The 21,422-nt window shown below is 35.4% G+C and overlaps 1 protein-coding gene and 1 long non-coding RNA gene across 6 annotated transcripts; both read left to right on the top strand.

Moving 5' to 3' along the window:
* Window positions 1–6,254: 6,254 nt before the first annotated feature.
* LOC132644687 (uncharacterized) lies at window positions 6,255–14,623 on the top strand. 5 transcript variants are annotated; one of them, XR_009583895.1, is made up of 8 exons: window positions 6,255–6,636; window positions 6,803–9,018; window positions 11,994–12,958; window positions 13,050–13,609; window positions 13,701–13,799; window positions 13,895–13,993; window positions 14,093–14,161; window positions 14,253–14,623. It is a non-coding gene; the product is annotated as an uncharacterized LOC132644687 (long non-coding RNA). The 5 variants fall into 5 exon arrangements; XR_009583891.1 differs by having other exon boundaries at window positions 14,081–14,161; XR_009583893.1 differs by having other exon boundaries at window positions 6,742–9,018; window positions 14,081–14,161.
* Window positions 14,624–15,515: 892 nt separating this feature from the next.
* Window positions 15,516–19,423, top strand: LOC132644686 (zinc finger CCCH domain-containing protein 30-like). Its single transcript, XM_060361293.1, has 2 exons — window positions 15,516–15,802; window positions 16,704–19,423. The coding sequence occupies exon 2, from the start codon at window positions 16,715–16,717 to the stop codon at window positions 18,908–18,910; it is 2,196 nt and encodes a 731-aa protein (XP_060217276.1). The 5' UTR covers window positions 15,516–15,802; window positions 16,704–16,714; the 3' UTR covers window positions 18,911–19,423.
* The last annotated feature ends 1,999 nt before the right edge of the window (window positions 19,424–21,422 follow it).

The following is a 21,422-nucleotide window of genomic DNA, read 5'->3' as shown; positions in this document are numbered from 1 at the left end:
ATCATGAGAAGTTCTGGAAAATATTGAAGAAAAAAAAAAGTTGTTCTAACTGGGGTCCTATTTTTTTCCCAACAAGGTATGGATCATGACAATTCTAAATAATTATCTTTAGCCTCATATGTGGATAGCATTAAAATTAAAATAGAAGAAAAAGAAGAGGCTATGCATGTAGTTGACAATCAAGTCTTTAAAACAAGTTATTTTTGTACAAACCATTTGGCATCATATACCTTGAAGCACTTTTTGAAATTTAAGGACCCATTTTGAGATCAATTCTTTTTTTCACTTTAAAGAAAGAGTATTTTTTATTCAAACTGAAATCTATATCTATGACAGTTTTAATATAAAACCCAACGTCGTAAAGATAGTAAGGAATATATTATTTGTTTATTGTTTGTTATGAATAAATAAATTCCACACATCAAATCACTGGTTCTTTTAGTTAATAACAAAAAAAATGTATCTCAATTATATTGATTGTCGAAAACTTAATTAAATTTGCAGTAAAGACTTTTTGATTTAACCAACCGATATTCAAAATTTACAAATTTAAGCTTTGTATATGGTAAAGTGCTTGATTTCTAAAATTTGATTATGAAATCTCCAATTAATAGTGAAAAAAATTCAACCATCTCAAAAATCGTTGAATGATTAAAAACACTTTTTGATTTATTGTGCCATGAATATCACTAACTACGTGTCGCCCTTTCTTTTTATTCCTTTTCTTGATAATAAATAAAAGATCCTTTATTTCCTTTTTCTTTTTGTATAAAGTCGCACTAGTTCCACAGCATCACGTCAATATTGACCGGCTTGTAAAGCACGAATAATGCTCTATCTTTTGATAATTCATCACCGTCCAATGTCCATGAAACAATATATTTGTCCTGCTTTCATCTTCTTTTTCTTTTTTTATGTTAAATACTTTCTCTATAGTAATATCTCTATATTAATATACCTTAAAGATTTTGACAAATACCTTGCCTTCTCTCATTTTCTTTATGTCAATTCTATTTTTTATGTTGTTCCTCCCTCTCTCTTTTTTCCTTCAATTTTGCCCCTTATTCTGTCAATGCATTAATGCGTGCATAAATTTAAATGCAAAAGTTCACTAAAATGTAATAAAATATAGGTTTGAATCAATAAAATATAATAGATTTAATGTTAAAAAATTTAAAAATTAAAACGTAAAACTTAAGTCTTAAATTCACCTCTAATTTTGGCTGAGCGCCGAATCAATAAGAAAAACAATAATATTATTTTCTGCACTAGACAAAAATACTATCATATCAGTTAAAAGTTGTGCGTTTAATTACCCAAACATTGAGTCAACAAGCCAATCACAACAGTAATGGGTCGTTTGGTAGACTATATTAGGTATAGGATGGTGCCGGTGTAAAATTTTAGTACAATGTTTGGCTGTAAATTTAAGTCGATACAATTAATATCAGTATTACTTATACACCCTATTCAATACTATTCTCATGTATAGTAAACCATGACATTAACAATATTATAGTTACTAATACCTGGATACGCATGGTTAAAAGATAAAATTGCCCTTGAAGTCCTTCAAAACCTTTTCCAAATCTTGTTCTTGAGTAGAGATGTTTTATCAATTTCTTTTCATTTGTAATCCTGTTCTTGAGTATTTCTTCTCTTTTTTAATTTTGTTTATTTTTTGGTTTTCATGCTCTATATTTGTATAGGATCGATCACTTCTTTTCCTATTTATCAAGATGACAATTTCTTTGTCAAAATAGTTTAAGTGAGAATACCAAGCCCTTTTTTTTTCAAAGAATATATGACTAAAGCTTTGCAAAGAAACTTTGAAAGTATATAAAGCTAAAGAATACAACAACAACAACATACCCAGTGAATCCCACAACGTGGGGTCTGGGGAGGGTAGAGTGTACGCAGACCTTACCCCTACCTTAGGTGGGGAGGTTATTTCCGGAAGACCCTTGACTCAAGAAAAAGCATAGGAAAGGTCAGCTATAGGCAAACAATTCGAAGCAATTATGAAAATGAAAACAACGAAAGTGAATAGGCCATGATAAACCATTCTGTGAAAACAGATACTCGCAGAAATCAAGGGATAAGAAACTATAGAGTAATGCAACTACTCGTAAGAAAGGATAAACGCGACTACCTACTAGCCTTCTACCCTAATCTGAGTCCTCCATGCCCTCCTATCTAAGGTCATATCCTCGGTAAGCTGGAAATGCGCCATGTCCTGTCTAATCACCTCTCCCCAGTGCTTCTTCGGCCTACCTCTACCTATTCTGAAACCGTCCATAGCCAGCCTCTCACATCTCCACATCGGGACATTTGCGTCTCTCCGCATCACATGCACAAACCATCTTAGCCTCGCTTCCCGCATCTTGTCCTCCACCGAGGCTACTCCGACCTTGTCTCGGATAACTTCATTCCTAATCCTATCGCTCCTAGTGTGCCCACACATCCATCGCAGCATTCTCATTTCCACCACTTTCATCTTCTGAACATGAGATTTCTTGACTGGCCAACACTCCGCCCCATGCAACATAGTTGGTCTAACCACCACTTTGTAGAACTTGCCTTTAAGTTTTGGCGGCACCTTCTTGTCACACAACACTCCGGAGGCAAGCCTCCATTTCATCCACCTTGCACCACTACGGTGTGTGACGTCATCATCAATCTCCCCATTTCCTTGTATAATAGACCAAGATACTTGAAACTTTCTTTCTTCTGTATGACCTGGGTGCCAAGCTTCACTTCCACGTCAGCCTTATGCACTATATCACTAAACTTGCACTCCAAGTGCTCTGTCTTGGTCCTACTCAACTTGAACTCTTTAGACTCCAGAGTTTGTCTCCAAAACTCCAGCTTAGCGTTAACTCCGCTGCGAGTCTCGTCAATCAGGACTATGTCATCCGCGAATAACATACACCATGGCACCTCACCTTGATTTTGCAGCGTCAATCCATCCATCACCAAGGAAAATAAAAATGGGCTAAGAGCTGATCCCTAATGCAACTCCATCACAACTGGGAAGTGCTCTGAGTCTCCTCCCATAGTCCTTAGCTAAAGAATGTGGAGGTTTTTTTAGGTAAATAATTATTTTTAAAAATTATGCAACACATGCTATTTTTATTATACTAAATCAAACAATCGATAAGAAATAATGTCAGCATATAACTAATCCTAGTATAATTTGTCTTCTAACCGAACGATACATATAGTTGTTAATTACTAGCCTAGATAAATTCATATTCTTTTCTATTTTTTTTATATTATCATTTTAATCCCAAAGAAACAGTAGACGTCTGGACATATAAATATGATATTTAAAAATGTTAGTATTTGATTTTTTTTATTTGAAAAAAGGGTATGTGAAAATTGAAGTTATATTTGGAAATGCATTTAACTTTGAAGAAAGTAAATTTTTGTGAGTGGAAAAAAATCACTTGAATAGCTAGTCAAAATCGCTTTTTCAAACTTAAAACTCATCTTAAAAAAGATTCATAAAACCACTCCAATTATAACCAAATCGTTGTTTTGAAATTTTTTATTTTTGGGAAAGAAGGAAATAAATTCATGTCCAAACGGATCTTTAAAGCTGTTTTTAATTTGATATAATTGTACATATTATATTACATATTAATACAAGCGTCCCCTTTCATCGCTGATTGATTGGAGGTCTATGATTAAGGATCGTTCAACATTTGTATTAAATATAACCAATGACTAAATCCACAATTTGACATTTTGACTTAATATAGTAATAACCAATAAATACTCCTTCATTAAATACAAAAAGAATAAAAAACTGACAAGGACATTTATCAAAGTAAATGGTAGACAAGGTCCTTGAACAATTTCTAGCGATGCAATATAATCATTCTTAATTTAATAACAGCTGATATAGCACTATTAAGTCCTTTCAAAGTTCAATGCTTGGAATTCACATTCATTTTTATCAATTTATAGGTGACTAATTCCTGGAAACTCGTTTATGTTTCATATTTTTTTTAAATATCGATATATATAAATTAAACTCATAATAAAATACTCTATATTCAATCTATAACCTTAAATGAGGGCACAATCAATTTTACTGGACGGAAAATTGCATTCGCTAATAAAGCTTCCTACGGTCGCACCAGTATATAATAAGTGGGCTCTATTCTTCTAGTCCACCTCATTAATATATGGAGAGAAGAATCTAAAATAGGCTAATGATTAAGGGACATGAATAATATCAACAGATATGATTCTCTTTTATTAACCTGGATGTCACACACTTCTTTAAATATAAGGCGCAATAAATAACGTGCCAGAACGCCGGTTGAAGGAATCTTAGAAGACAGGTTCAAATCATATCTGATTAGAAGATTCATCTGCACTGCAAAATGGACTTAAAATTAGAAAGGAACAACCAACAAGCTAGCCAGAAATAGCCTTCGGGGGAATGTTTGATGATATATCCTGTTTTAGTACTTGTTCTTTTTTGTTCTTTCTCTTTTATGTTGTCGACTATTTTGGTTGCCATTTTTCATTAAAATTTAAGGCCAAAGTGTATAGGGCTATAGGCTGCCTTTGTACTAATATTTGAACACAATTTTTTTTAAACTGAGAATTCAACTTTTGATGAATAACAGTAGTATAAGTTTAGAACACGATTCGCTCATGTATTACTCCAGTGCAGGATGTATACTTTCTTTTTTTGATTTTTCTGCAATTTTACTTATAAGTTTGTATTTAGAGGAATCTCTCGCTTATACTGTGAGCTTGATGTTAACACAAAATTCTAATTCAAAATTGAAATCATATCGCTTATGTAAAATGTTCAAAATTTTCTCGTCTTTTCCAATGTTTCAACAAAAAAAATATCCAAAGAGTGAATTTCACGGCCACCAATATGTGGCGGGATAAAAAGTAGTTCTACACCCTTAATTAGATTTTGGATTTTCTTTTTTTTAAAATTAAGACCCCGAGGGGTTGTTGTGTATTAATCAAAAGTAAAGAGGTTCAAATCGCAAAGGTCCAAAGAAATAAAAACAGAAAGTGTAAAAACAGAATGGGAAAGTAAAGGAGAAAAGGACCAAAATCATTCATAATGTTTGGGTTTGGATTAAAATCATGCATATTCTTTCACATGGTGCACTAATAGTACATTATGTTTGCATAAGTGGTGCACTTTTAGTCACAATCCCAAATAAATTTAACGGAAAAGAACAAAAATGCCCCTGAACTTTTAGAAAAGGTATAAAAATACCCTTTATTCATCTATTTTGCTAAACCTACCCGTCAATTCAACTTTTTGGCTCATTTATTCCCCTTGACTAACGGACAACACTAATTTATTTATTTTTTAAAAATAAATAAATTGCACATGACATTTTATTACTGAAAAATTGATTTATTCTTTTAAAAAGAAATATGAAAAATCGTTATTTGTAGAATAAGGAAAAATAATTTTTCAACATCCATTTCTTTAAAAAAACAAATGTAGTAAGTCTTATATATATATATATATATATATATATATATATATATAAAACAGAATTGGATTTTCATTAAAACATGTGGAATTTTTTTAAGTTTGGAAAAAAAAAATTAACGGGTGGAAACCCCATTTTTTTTTTTAGAAAATTCAATTTTTAAATCTGAAAAACTGATTATTTTTTTAAGTAAAATGTGCAAAACTAATACTCCATAATTTTCTTCTAGATTTAAAAAAAGATAGTTTTCTGGTTTTTTTTTTTAAACACAGTTTTTCCATAAAAAATTTAATTTTTTCAGATTTTTATAAAAATCCAATTTTTCACATTTTGAAAAGAAAAAAAATTAGTGTTGTCCGTTAGTCAAGGTTTTACTCGTTAAAAAAAAGTTTTCCAAATTTAAAAAAATTCCAAGGTTTCAGATTTCTTTTTAAAATAATAAATCAATTTTTCAGTAATAAAATGTCATGTGCAATTTATTTTATTTTTAAAAAAAAAATTAGTGTTGTCCGTTAGTCAAGGGGAATAAATGAGCCAAAAAGTTGAATTGAGGGGTAGTTTTAGCAAAATAGATGAATAAAGGGTATTTTTATACCTTTTCTAAAAGTTCAGGGGCATTTTTGTTCTTTTCCGTTAAATTTATTTGGGATTGTGACTAAAAGTGCACCACTTATGTAAACATAATGTACTATTAGTGCACCATGTGAAAGAATATGTATGATTTTGATCCAAATCCAATTATGGATGATTTTGGTCCTTTTTCTCGAAAGTAAAGCTTTATGAAATCCTTAAATTGGTGCGATTTCTCTGCAATGTTGGCTCCTCTTCTTCTTCGATTCCTCATATTGAGCTGGATTTCGGCCTTCTTCAATCTTGTCTTGAACTTCCTGATGCATATGCTTGCCTATTCCCCACGTCTGAAGCTGTATGTGCATGTTGTTTCCTCTTTTTGTCGACTTGGCATTGCTCAGGTGACCCACTCTTTTCCTCTCACATTTTATCTTTCTTTTGCTCTGTATATCACCTGAAAATTGTTTTCTTGCATCTTCATGAACCATCCGAGCTCTATCCATCTCAAACTCTCCCAGATCTGCTTCGGACCTCTGTATGAGCTTGGATATCGCTTCATCTCCTGTTGAATCTAGAGGAGGTAAGATCTCCTCTATGTTTTTTTTGATGTGTGACCCAACAACTGCTTCGTACTTTCTAATTTGTGCTTCATGACCCATCCATTTCTAGTTGCTTTGTTCTGAAGCTCGATGCTTGTTGCCCTTGATTGATGTTCCTTGTTGAAGATCGGTGTTTTGTTGTTGTAGCTTCTCCTGCTGGTATGCATGTTGTGGTGATTCCACCACTGAAGCTGATAGGAGCTTGATGGTGCTATTCTTTTTTGTTGATTCATCCAGTAATTCTTCGTGCATTCTTGTCCTTGAACCTATACTTGTGTTGTGGTATTGTAGTTGACAAACGTTGCGTAGTAATTTCCATTTCTGCATCACATATGTCATTTGTTTTGATGAACATGAAGGATTAGCTGTTACTCTTCCTCCTATTGGTCTTAGCCAGAATAAAATTGATTTTTGTTCATTCGGTTGAGCACCAAATGGTGCTAATACCACAAATCGAACATCCATCAACCCAAACTGATTCATACCAACATTGATGCCTTTCTGAATTGCATGTTGATAACGTTTGGTGTCCATGTGTTTTTTGTTGCTAGATTTTGGATTTGAGTCCAGAAATTTTAAAAAAAATCGTTGATAAAGAGCGCTTCCTCATTTATGAGCCCATGCGACACAAATTCGAATTAGTGTCTTTTTTCAGAAGATAATAGAAAGTATCCCTTATTTTCAATTGTTTGGATATTCGGATAAGCATCCCTAGCTAGTATATTAATATTTCAGGTGATATTTATTTTTAAACGCCACATTAATATGTGTTGAAGAGACTACTCCCTAGTTTGACATCAAGACTTAGCTACATAAGAGCTTGGTCTTTGGCAATAAAAAGATCTTAGATTTTAATAAGATTTCACTGGATATGCTAATAACTGAACAATATACTTTAAAATAGTACCTTTAACGGAATGGCATGGTCATTCCATATCTGCAACGGAATTGAAGTTAGGCATGGAGAATGGGCCAGGGTGACTGGACTTAATTACATGATAAAACAAATAGGAGGAGCATGAGTTGCGTGTTTTTGTGTTTTCAATTTTTTTATGAATAATGAGGCAACTATTAGTAATTAGATTTAACTACGACCTAAATTTGACAATACACACAATATTTCTGAAAAATCTTTGAACTTAGATGGTAAAATAAATGTAAAGTAGAGTTGTATGGAAAGAGTTGTTATTAAACAAATGGATCACTAAACAGATTATAATGACCATAATTAAAAGTAAAGCAAATTAAAAGAGAAATTGCGAGCTGCTGAGTTTTATACTGACTCAGCTAGGCATATGGGCTATGTCCAGTCTATCTTATACCAAGGTTTCATTAGATTAATTTACTCCAATCTTGAATTCTTATTAACATTTTCCTTCTGTAACACAACTAGCTATTGGAAATCTCAAGTCTTCAAATCTACTCTTTAACCTTCATAAATTTTAGCTATAGTTGCCTTCATCATGTCTATATTTTCTCATCTTCCTTCCATAATTTATTTTCTAGTCTTTAAACTTCTTAATCTTTAATTTCCACATTTTTGCTTGTGCATGCAATGTTGATCAATGGATACTTTTCATGGAATGAATCCATTCCTTAGTTTTGAGTTATATCATGATTTGGATTTTTTCATTAATCTAGGTGCATCTTCCTTAATAGTGCGATCCTAGTTTATTATTCAAATCCCATAAATTGTCCTTGAATATCCAAATCTTGTAACCTTTCATAGTATGAATTTCCAATTATTTTGCTCGACAAGATTTTCAACCTTCCTTTTGCGTGACCAATAGAATTCTGCAAAATAAAAGTAGTCAGAGATTACTAATCTTTGCTTTATTAAAATTTAAGTTTGTTATCATCAAACTTTAGAGTTGTGAAACTATTAGGTAACACTATCAAACTACTGAAAAAGAAGATATTTATCGAACGACGAGTAAGAGTAGGCACCAAAGAGCTTTTAGATCTATCATAAACAATGTACTGTTGGTTTTCCCCAACCTACTCAGTCAAGGAGCTTTGACACCAACGATACGCACATTAGAATCATCTTATAGGATTTCTTATCACAAATGTAATTTAGTTGCACAAAAATCTGTTGTCGACGACCCATACATCTGCTTTGCGAGGAAAACTACTTGCACGTCCCTCTCCATTTTAAAATTGAGCCTTTAATCACCTCTAGATTGATTTAACTCATGCCTTATGCTTCACAGCACCTCTGAAGAATGTCATATGACAAGATACTGCGCCTAACACACAAAGAATAATGTCATGAAGCTATAATCTTTCAATAAGCAATGCTGGGACACCGATTTCAACAAACTGTCATAGACATTTTTTCCCGAAGGATTCACTCGTTCAAGGTATTAATTACCTATATACTTGAGTCTACTTGACGTTAGGTTAGCAATGAATTATAGACAGAAAATTAAGTTTATCGATTTCTTTGAGGTTTAGAGCTCCACAGGATAAGATATGAAGCAAAAGATAAGCTTCTGAACAATAAGAATGAGATGAATCGACTGAGACAACCAAAGAATAATTCAGGAACAACTCACAAAAAGAAGACATTTGTTAAATTGCCACTCTTCAAGAATCAGAATGATACAAATTAAAAACTATCTGCCCCCAATAAAACTAGTGACTTGATTTGAAATACTCTCACCACCCTAAATTCACATACGGTAGACATAGAAAATAAATGGAGTTCAGACTGTAAATTTATAATGGCACGATATTTATACATTTATTTGTCCATCTTTGTGTTTATACCGATGTGTCTGGGATAAATTGTATGTTCACCATTCGATTATTGACGTGTTAAAATGCTGCATTGGTATTAATATAATTTAAAAAGTAGTCTAAATATCATATATTTTTAGGACAAAAAATACACGTTGATTAATCAAATGTTAAATATGCTGAGTCAAATATTTCAAGGACCAAAAATAAAAATTACCAATACTTGAGAGGTCAAAAGTGCAATTATTTCAACTAAATAGTATTATAGGAAGAGTGTTATAGTACATTTCTAAGTATATCATTATGTGTGTATTTAGGGGTAGTTTGATAGCGGGTTTAGAGGTGAGTTGAAGGTATTGAATCCTGCCTAAGTAATACCATGTTTGTTAGCTGATACGCAGGTAAGTTATTATGTATTAAATTAATACGGTGTTTAGTTTGTAATTTAGAAACCCTTATAACTAATATACATGTATAAGTTAGGGAATCTATACATATTATTTTATGTAGGAAGAAGGTGAATTAACTAATACATGAATAATTAAACCCTACATAACTAATGCCTACATAAATTAATATACAAATTCTCACATAACTAATCCATATATTACTAATATCTGCATATTTCATTTGGTAGCGTGGTTAGAGTTATGAGGTATTAGTAATACATGGATCAGTTATGAGTAAATTTATGTATTATTTCATGCAGGTTTCTAAATTGCAAACTAAACACCGTATTAATTTTATAAATGAATAACTTACATCCTAACCAGCTACCAAACGAGATGTTACTTATACATGATTTTGGAGAGTCAATTCCTCATGTGGTGACTCAACTTAAGGAAATTACCTAATAGAATCATTTATCTTTTTTTTTTTTTTCTATCTCATAATTATTCAAATTTATGCATTTGTCTTACAAAATAACAAAGGCCAAAAACTCATCTCCAAAAGTATATACTCCAATGTAACAAAAGAAAATAAAATTATGCATTACTAGTAGAATTTAAACTCGTGGTCTGTGGCGATTCGTTTATGTGGTTCCTTATTGATGTAGTGAGTAGTTTGCTGGCTACTTTGTCCTGTGGTGACTGGTGAGGGAGTAAATGTAAATTAAGATAAATATACGGGGCATTTAGCTAAAAAACACCTCAAAGCTTTCACTCCCTGCAATAGAGTCCGGAACCAAAATGCCCTAAAAAAAACATTTTGAACCAAAATACCCCAACAAAAAAAAAGTTACTAAAGTACCTTTAGCGCAGTATTTTACTGTATTTTACTGCGCTATAGCACTTGACGAAGACGGAGCCGTTAAGTGCTATAACGCAGTATTTTACTGCGCTATGCAAACCTTTCTCTCACCTATAACGCATTATTTTACTGCGTTATAGGAGTTTGTCTCTCTCCTATAGCGCAGTAAAATACTGCGCTATATTACTCCACTATAACCCGATCGGGTTCCACCACTGGTCCCCTCCAGTGGCAAAAAAAATTGAAAACGCCATTGGAGGCGAGCCAAGGTGGTCCCCACGTCTTAAAAACGTCGTTTTCTATTAAATTTCGTTCGGAAAGTTTAGATTCTCGGTATATTCAAGTCAAGGAGCAAGATTCTAAGTTCGAATTTTGAGAAAAAGCGGCGTACAACTCGATTAAAATAACTTTACAAAAAAAAATTCGATTAAGGTTTTCTACTATGAACTTTTGTTATTATTTTGTTATATACATTATATTGTATGCATGTTTAACATTTAATCGTCGTTAATTTCCAAAAAAAAAAATCAAATTTCGTTTTTTTTTTGTTTGATCGGGCTGGGCAGTGGCTTATGCCACTGTTCCGTTTTTTTTTTTTTTTTTTTTTGTTTAATTCATTGTTTGTTAAATGTTTATGAATTGTTAATTTGTTAAATGTTTATGAATTGTTAATTTGTTATATGTTTATGAGTTGTTAATTTGATTAATTATTTATGAATTGTTAATGAATTATTATTTTGTTAATTGAGTATTTGTTAAATATTCTTTATGAATTGAAAGGAGTTGATTGGTAATGAATTATTATGTTGTTAACACTTTGTTTGGATGATTGTTATGTATTGTTTTGACATTTATCGTATTGTGTTGTATTGTATAGGACCAAATCAGTGGTTACATAGAATAGAACTTTTCGTCGTTACATAACAATAAAATTAAAGTAGCAATCAAAGCAAACATTTTATTTAAACTAACAACATAATATAATACAATAGGTAACAACCATCCAAACAAGTTGTAAACGATTATGAAATGTTAATCTATACAATTTTAAAAGCGTGAATATATATGTTAAATAAAAAATGATTATGTTAAAAAGAATAGTTAAAGTTCTTCTTTTCATAAATACATAAACTAACGAAAAAAATGTAAAGTTTATAGGAAAATATGCGGTCGACGAATATATTCTTTTAGTTTAATTTTATCGTAGTTGTGTTGGGTATTTGGTCAACTAAAAATATATCACATATTCAAAATAGAGTTCCAAACAAATATTACTGCTAAATTTCGATTAGTTAATATAATTTATCTTTCATTTCAAGAATAATGACTAATTTAGTTTGTACAGACCAGACTCTTTCATGGATCCGAATGTTCCCCCTGGGCCCGATGATCACCCGGGGCCCGTTGATAGATCAGTATTGTCTTTGCAAGACAATCATAGGTCAGAGTTATTATGGGCCGGTACTATAGGGATATCTACTAGGCTCCGTCCCCGCAGGTTGCAGAGAGCATGGACTCTTTTACGCGAGCACTCCCCACACCCTCGCGTGTTGGAGATATTGTTTCGGGGCGGCATCTACCGTTGCGTGTACGTTGGTCGGGTACAGCATGATTGGGCGCTCATCACGGCCATGGTTGAGCGGTGGAGGCCACAGACACATACCTTCCATCTTCGCACTGGTGAGGCCACGATTACACTTGAGGATGTAGAGGTCCTCTTTGGATTGCGGGTTGATGGAGAGCCACTGTACACTCGGTACGAGCCTCCTTCTGGTCGGACGTGGGTGACAGAGTTGACTAGGCTCACCCATTTCGTGCCTGATGCCGCGGCCCAGATATCCGGACAGAGTCTGGTTCAGCTTAGTGCACTCTGCACTTATTTGGAGGGTCTGGATCCGGTTGACGACGGCACCCCGCAGGACGATGTTGATCGTCATGCCCGTTTGTACCTGCTTATTATATTCGGGGGCATCTTGTTCCCAAATTCATCGGGTGCCTTTGTCAGTTTACGTTACTTGGTTTTTTTGGAGCATCTGGACCGCTTGGGAGATTACAGCTGGGGCGGTGTTGTTTTGGCGTATCTTTACAGATGCCTGTGCCGAGCGTCTATTGGTGCTGTCAGAGATATGTGTGAATTTTTTGCTCTTCTCTAGGTAATATTTTAAGTGTGCGTTCCTTTAATGTCAACAAACCTCTTGAAAGGACGACTAAAAAATCGTATTGTCAACAAATCGATTGATCGGCAACCCAGCTTTGCGTCCCCCTAGGGATGTAGGATACTCAGCACTCGCGGGGCAGTATGAGGCATTGGTAAGTTTATCGTATTTAGATTTATCTAATTTCATTAATTGTTACGTTTTAAAAATAAACTTTTTTTTGTTTCTGTTAAACACAAATGCAGCTGGTGGCCGTACAACGTTTACGCATCTTGGGGTTAGAGCATATGCCTTACCCTGGGCTTGCGGGGCTTGCCGCAGAGATGGTTAGGATTTCCGAGGATGGTATCCGGCAGGCAGGCGAGATTAGGCGCATGGCGGAGCCTGTTTTAGAGGCTGAGTATCAGGCAGCACCGGGTGCTCCCAGAAGAGGAGGTCGTGCTGGCAGAGGACGCCGTGCGCGTAGAGGCCACGGCGCTGCTACTAGAGGACCTGGTGGTGGAGGACACCATCTGGTAGATGAGGCGGATGAGGTCGATCCCATTCCAGAGGGCGTTCACGGTCTAGTCCATCCGCAACCCTTCCAAGCCGGTGGGAGCTCACCTGGGGACTCTCACCTACGTTTACGCCGACGCTCTTACTTGCTGAGATACCCGGGTCTTCATCACAGCCGAGCCAGAATGCATACATAGAGGAGCGTGATAACATTGATTGGGCGGCGTTACGTGCTTCATTAGCTGGTGAGCGGCCTGTGAGGAATTTAGAGGGAGCCCGGATTCTTGACTTCGATGAGTTTTTGATCCCGGTTAATATTTAAAATACTTATTTGTTCATTTAAATTATTTATTTTAAATATATATATGTCACTCATTATTTAGTACTATTTTATATTTTAGGATTCGGCGCCAGCGGGTCCACCAGAGCCACCGACTCAGGCATTTTCTCATGGGCCTACCGAGCCAGCGATGTCTTCCCATGTGACTGTCGAGCCACATGTAAGCTTTTAATTAAAATTAGTTTTATTCAATATAAAATCAATATTTAATATACATATTTGATCATTTAAAGTACTTATTATTTCATATTTTAGGATGCGGCGCCAGTGGGTCCACAGGAGTTGCCCATTTCGGAGCATTCTCATCAGTCTGCCGAGGCAGAGGTGTCTTCTCATGAGACTACCGAGGCGCATGTAAGTTTTTTTACTTAAAACTAATTTTATTCAATACAAGGTAAATATTTATTTAATTTTTATAACCTTTACTTGGACTTCGAACAGCATGTTGTCCAGGAGACTACCTCATATTCACCACCACACCCATCTCAGGAGCCTACAGACCCATCTTAGGAGCCTACTCAGGTGCCCGTTGACACACATGTTTGATTAAATAAATAACGTTAATGTATTCAATATAAATAAGAAATAGTACTAATATTTATATACTTTTCAGGTTCATCCTTCGGCGCCTGCGGTGGCGACTCCCGACGAGCAAGAGGTCGAGTTTCCAGACCCAGCTCAGCCTGAGGTTCTGAGCGTGCCAGCGGGACTAGATCCCAAGAAGAAGCACGTTCTAGTTAAGGGCGCAAGGGCTAGGGGAAGAGGAGATGATCATGACTTGGAGCGCCCGGTTATTAAGAGGAAAAAAAGCGATGGAGACGATGGCGAGAGCGGTGGGGATGGCATGAGCCTTAGGCCCAGAGATAGTCTCCGGCATACTACATGTGGGACCCATCCTCGATAGTGCATATACATTAGTGTTGTACAATTTATCGTAAATATTATCTATTTTTTGCATATTTATAAATATTATCTTAGTCTTTATTATTGTTTATAGTTTCACATCCTAAATTGATAATAAAAAAAAAACGTGACAAAACAATATAAAGTTAAGCATTAATTTAAAACTAAGACTAAACCCTAAAAGATAAATAACTTAAAGCTAATGACTACAAGTCTTCAAATAAAAAAGGACTTCGAATACTTTTCAACCACTAAAATGACAATTCAAAGTATTGCGTATTCTTGATGTGTTGAACCTGTTTTATTAGTTGTACAAATATAACTAGAGTTCTATATAAAATATTGAAGTTCCGGAATCTCAAAGCATGATTAATATACGGCTAAATTACGTAAAAAAGATAAACTACGCAAAGAGGAGTGAATATGTGATGTTATAAGAGAGAGATAAACTCCTATAACGCAGTAAAATAATGCGTTATAGGTGAGAGAAAGTTTTGCATAGCGCAGTAAAATATTGCGTTATAGCACTTAACGGCTTCGTCTCCGTCAAGTGCTATAGCGCAGTAAAATATTGCGCTAAAGGTACTTTAATAATTTTTTTTTATTAGGATATTGTGGTTCAAAATATTTTTTTTAGGGCATTTTGATTCCGGATTCGCCGCGTGCCCTCCTTTTTCCTTTTTCTTTCGATTTGACCCCAAAATTAACCACAATTGACCATTGCCCTCACGTCCGCTCCTCTCTCTCTCTCCTTTTATCATAGGCGGACTTCAATCGCCCTATTTAACTCCACATTAATCTACTCTTCAAATCCGCGACACCTCAACTATTACCCAGCCAACCAGTAACTTTCACCGGCCAAAACCCGTCCCCACATCCTCACTTTCTCACTTCCCCCATTTCAGTTGACTCTCATTTCCACTTCATTTAGCGTTCATTTCAACCTCATTTCATTTCAATTTCATTTACATTTGCATTTTTAATTTGTTACTTCTCTTCTCTCTATTACAGAACTCCGTCTTCTCACTCTCTCTCTCTCTCTCCTTTCTCTACTTCACTTTCTCTCTCTTCCCATACAAACATTTTTCCAATGATGTATATATAGATTCACTAATTCATTGGAATTTCTGGAGTTTTAATGAAAATGGTTATGGTTAATGAAGTGATTAGTTTATGTGATTTCTCAACTTCTAAGGAGTTTTGAATAAGTGGATCTGCTAAAGCAACTCTAGCTGTTGGATTTTTTTCCGCTGATTTCTGGTAAGATTTTTGAGTTTTGGATGATCGATGTGAATACTAGTATTTTAGTTTACTTTTATTTTTTACTCTTTTGTTGACTGTGGTTGACTATCTCTAGAATCTTCTAGTAGATTCTAGTTTATAGCTGAAGTTTTCTTGTTGAAATCTACTGATTAATTGTTATGTTGATCTATGTGGTTGTACATATGTTTTGTGACGATTTGTTATGTAAAGATGCAACTTTTTGAAGTTATGGAGAGTTTTTTTTTTTTTTTTAGAATATATTTGGGTAGATGGGATTCATTTTGATGCAGTTTTTCATTTTTTTACTCACTTCTTTTTCTTTTTTTCTAGTATTGATATTTTGTGTATGAGAAAGGTTTATTTTGGTGTAGCTGATGAATTAGGTCAAGGATAAAAGCAGATCGGATTATATATGTTACTATTGTTATGAGTATTTGCAGAAATATATCTACTGACTTGTGTATATGGTGAAGTTGTTAACTTTTCTGTTGTGTGTTTTCTTCATTCTACTTATTCTAGGAGAAAAGGATCATAATCTGTCTATTTAAAAGGTTGGTGTATTCATTAGTTTTTGATAAGGTTAGGTGCTTTTAGTTGTACCTACTATGGCTATTTTCTTGTTTCTAAAGATATATTTAATTTTCCCCTTGGCTTTTCCCATTGCTACCAGACCCTTTTATTTTTGTGATGTTTGATAGATTTTCTATTGGATTTTGGGAAGATTCTGAGTTTTTGATGCTGTCAGTCTGATGTATTCTTGAATTAGATTTTATTTATTCAATTCAGTTATGCTCATCTGTTTATGTAATCCATCCGATTCTAGAAAGATGGTGCTTGGATTTTTTACTTAATTTGGTGTTGTAATCTTGTAATGAATTCTGGGTTTTTTGACTTGCAGTTGACTGAAGCATGTGCACTGGCCCAGAGAGACCCAATTCGAGTGCATCTACCAACCAATCCACTTCTGATTCTACATCTAATATGAAGGGTATTACTAAACTCACAGTTGAGACTGAGGATTCTTTTTCGAGTTTGCTTGAACTTGCTTCCAACAACGATGTTGAAGGTTTTAAAAGATCTGTTGAGCTTGATGCTTCTGCTATTGATGAGGTGGGGCTATGGTTAGTTCGCAAGAAAGGTGCAAAGCAGATTGTTAATGAGGAAAGGACTCCTTTAATGGTAGCGGCTACATACGGAAGTTTAGATGTTTTGAAGTTGCTTATCTCTAATCCTGTGGTTGATGTTAACCGTGCTTGTGGACCAGACAAGTGCACTGCTCTCCACTGTGCAACATCTGGTGGTTCTGTCAATGTTGTTGGTGCAGTTAAGTTGCTGCTGTCAGCTGGCGCCGATCCTAATGTTGAGGATGCTAATGGCCAGCGGCCAGCTGATGTGGTTGTTGTTCCTCCAAAGCTTCCTGGTGCTAGAGCTTCTCTTGAAGAACTGCTTCTGAACAATTCATCTGATGGCTCAGTTGGTGAGTGCAAATTGAGAGTATCTGTCGCTACTTCAAATGGATCCTCTCCTATTCTTTCCTCATCACCAGATAATGGATCTCCTTATTCACCATCGGATTTATTGTCTTCCCCTATGGCACTGAAGTTCAGTGATATTCCTCCTAATTCTGCACCGGAGAAAAAAGAATATCCAATAGATCCGTCTCTCCCTGATATCAAGAACAGTATATATTCGACGGATGAGTTCCGCATGTTCTCTTTTAAGGTCCGGCCTTGTTCTAGGGCCTACTCACATGACTGGACAGAGTGCCCTTTCGTCCACCCTGGAGAGAATGCTCGCAGAAGAGATCCAAGGAAGTATCACTATAGCTGTGTGCCTTGTCCTGAATTTCGCAAGGGTGCATGCCGGCGCGGTGATATGTGTGAATATGCTCATGGCGTGTTTGAGTGCTGGCTACACCCTGCTCAGTATCGGACCCGCCTGTGCAAGGATGGTACAAGTTGTGCTAGGCGAGTCTGCTTTTTCGCCCATACTACTGAGGAGCTTAGGCCCTTGTATGTCTCTACTGGATCTGCAGTTCCGTCTCCTAGGTCAGCTGCTTCTGCTGCTTGTGTGATGGACATGGCTGCAGCGCTGAACCTTTTTCCTGGTTCGCCCTCGGCACACTCTGTGATGTCTCCTTCTGCATTTAACCAACCCATGTCCCCAACTGCCAATGGAATGTCTCATTCATCTGCACCGTGGCCTCAACCAAATGTACCGACTCTCCATCTACCTGGAAGCAATCTGCAGTCTAGCCGCCTGAGGTCTTCCCTTAGTGCACGCGACATTCCGCCTGACGATTTTAATATGTTGCAGGATTTTGATGCCCAGCAACTAGTTCTCAATGACATGGCTTGTTATTCACAGCCGCGTCCTAATTCTGCCTCTTTGAACCGATCTGGCCGGTCCAAGACACTAACTCCTTCAAATCTTGACGAGCTATTTTCTGCCGAGATGAACTCTTCTCCGCGATATTCTGATCAGGCAGCTGCTTCTGGTGTTTTTTCCCCATCACACAAGTCGGCTTACTTTAATCAGTTCCAACAACAGCAGAGCATGCTTTCGCCAATTAATACTAATGTTTTTTCTCCGAAAAACATTGAGCATCCCCTTTTGCAGGCTTCTTTTGGTGTTTCCTCACCTGGAAGGATGTCCCCGAGAAGCATGGAGCCCATCTCTCCCATGAGCGCTCGCCTTTCAGCATTTGCTCAGCGTGAGAAGCAGCAGCAACAGCTGCGAAGCCTCAGCTCGCGTGATCTTGGATCCAATAATGCCTCAGTTGGATCCCCAGTAGGTAATTCTTGGTCGAATTGGGGGTCTCCCGGTGGAAAGGTTGACTGGTCTGTCAACGGAAGTGGACTTGGACATCTGCGCAGATCATCTTCTTTTGAGCAGCTCAACAATGGAGAGGAGCCTGACCTATCATGGGTGCAATCTCTCGTCAAGGAATCCCCAACCGAGATGAAAGAGAAGCAGGCCGCTCCTATTTCAGGTGCTGCACCATCTGGTGAGAGTTTGAAAAACAGTTCCCAAATTGATTCAGTTGATCATTCAGTTTTAGGAGCTTGGCTTGAGCAGATGCAACTTGATCAGCTTGTAGCCTAGCGAGATTTAAGACTATTAATTCATTTTCGCGTTTAGCCAAACAAATCAAATTCATAGGGTAGTATATATTATTTTGGGGTACCAACTTTTTGTTGATGGAGGTGGAAGTCTGGGAAAAGCAGGTAACGGATCTAGGCGGAAGGCAAGCATAACTTTCCAAAATGTTTCTATTCAATTCTAATCGTTTATTTGTTTACAGGAAGAGTTGTCTGGGCTGTGTGTATTAAAGAAAACCCAGTCCAGGTTTGTTGAGTCCATCCTTGTATTTTTCCATAATCCTAGGACTATTTTTTATTACTCCCAAATGAAACTATATATCCTTGTAGTTTTATTTCCCGGTTTCTTTACTGCTTATTGCTCCTGAACCAAACACCATTAACATTTTTAATGTCCCTAGCTCTGATTATCTGGTGTTTGTCAAGGATTGATATTTCCTGGCCTTTGATGATGTAAAACACAGCAAGAATGTTTGCTATTTACTATTTTTCATTTTAATAAAGTACTCTTCTATTAGCGCGTCGTATGATATGTACTTCCATTGAATAAATACAGTATCTTACCATCTGCTGCCCACCCACTCAATAAAGAATATGGCTTTTTAGATTGTGGAGTAAATGAGGTGGGTAGGGTCCAAGCAGGTGGATGGTGATTGGTATTTGAGGACAAATTTTTTGTTCTCCAAACATAGGTTGCATCTTCAGATGGTGACGGATGGTGACGAGGGTTGATGTTATCTTTTTTCTTTAGTTTGAAAATTTGTGACTCTTAATTTTTGGGCTAAAATAGTAAATGATGACGGTCACTGACCTAGTCATCAGATGACATTGCAGAAAAGTGGTAGGTGAAGTTGGGCTGATTTCTTTAATTGTGGGGCTAATCGTTGGTTTGTCGTTTTTGACGGAGTCATTGCCGATAGTGAAATACGGAGACGAGAAACGAGACACATGCCTTGAATGGTCGGCAAGTAAACAAATGATCTTTTACCTTTTTATTTTTCGTCTCAACCTTTCTTTGAAGTTAGTCTAGAAGAAAAAGAAAAGAAACATCATAGTAGTTGGAAACCTAAAAATCTTAAATAACGGACAAAAATAGGTGCATGACTTGGTACTTCTATGGCATGCTTTATGCAAAATATGTAATGGGATGTCAGATAGGTATGCACGTCTCAAAATCTGGTAGGATGGAACATGGTAATTATATTTTCAGTTTATTTTTGCATCACTAATAGTGATTTTTATGCAATTCTAATAAGTTTAAAGAACATCATTACATTTAACTACTCAAAGTTCAAATTTTATTACCTTACTTTTTCTGTCAAATTTTCATACGTATATAAGTATTTTCTTCTTGTATCAATATATACAATTAAATTAATCAGAGATAGCTATTGGTTGTACTTGTATCCAAGTGATGCAAATTTTAGTTGTCGTCAGGATGAATTTCTTCATTCAGTTCAATTTTTTTTTTACCTTCAATTTCTCCAAAACTTATAAAATATTTGAAGCTGTGTGGAAGGGGATGGGTCGGGCATAGAGGTCCATGGTTCCATTTTCTATAGCTGTCCACCAAAATAATAATACATAATTAATATCTATGTTGCACACTTTTTTTTTTTTTTAATTTTATTCCAAAAAATAAATAAATCATATTTCTATATTTAAAAATAACTTAACTTTTAAATTTTTGTTCACACTTAATGAAATGATTCATAACTACATATATTGAGACAAAGTGAGTATATATTTGGTTAGCGGAGATAATTATTTTTGGTGAGTGGCCAAAATATATTGAAGACATTTTTCTTATTTCAGAGGGTGTCCAATTACTTAACATGCCATTAGGACAAATGTTGTTAGAGCCTGAACAATTTCTGGTTAGGGTCGTCACGAATTTTGTTGAATAATCTCTATGCTCGTTTCTTCTTTTGTTCTTTTAGGGTCGTTTAGTTTAGAAGCAAGTTACGCCGGATTACTGCTGTAGGAATTAATAATGCAATGATTGCGATGCAGGGATTAATAATGTAGAGATAATAGTATCAAAGTTATTAATCAAGCAAGCATTCTTCAATTGTAAACGGCAGCAAGCATTTATGAAATATTGCAATAATAATAATAATAATAATAATAATAATGCAGCATTTTGTCAGAGTCCGGAGCTAAAATGACTTATTTTTGCAGCCATTAGACCAAAATAGGGTGTCTTTTTTTTTATACCATAATGGGCATTTACTGTTCATAGCCGCAACATTTTTTTTTTTTTTGCATTTCGTGAACTGCTTAACGAAATAGCAGTTTTTTTTTTTTTTTAGTATTTCGTGAATAAAAACGTTTTTTTTTTTTTTTAAATTTCGTGAATAAAAACGAAAACTGATTTGTTTTGTTTTGTTTTTTTTTCGCATTTCGTGACACAATCAACGAAATAGGTGTTTTTTTTTTTTTTTAAAATTTCGTGAATAAAAACGAAAATTGATTTGTTTTGTTTTATTTTTTTTTTCGCATTTCGTGACACAATC

Source organism: Lycium barbarum, chromosome 6, assembly GCF_019175385.1.
Source record: "Lycium barbarum isolate Lr01 chromosome 6, ASM1917538v2, whole genome shotgun sequence".
Lineage (NCBI taxonomy): Eukaryota > Viridiplantae > Streptophyta > Magnoliopsida > Solanales > Solanaceae > Lycium > Lycium barbarum.
The sequence above is the reverse complement of the archived record's forward strand: the minus strand, read 5'-3'. Positions and strand labels throughout refer to the sequence as shown.

What these genes read in the sequence shown, in the direction of transcription:
- LOC132644686 (XM_060361293.1), top strand. Translation starts at nt 16,715, where the DNA reads ATGTGCACTGGCCCAGAGAGACCCAATTCGAGTGCATCTACCAACCAA.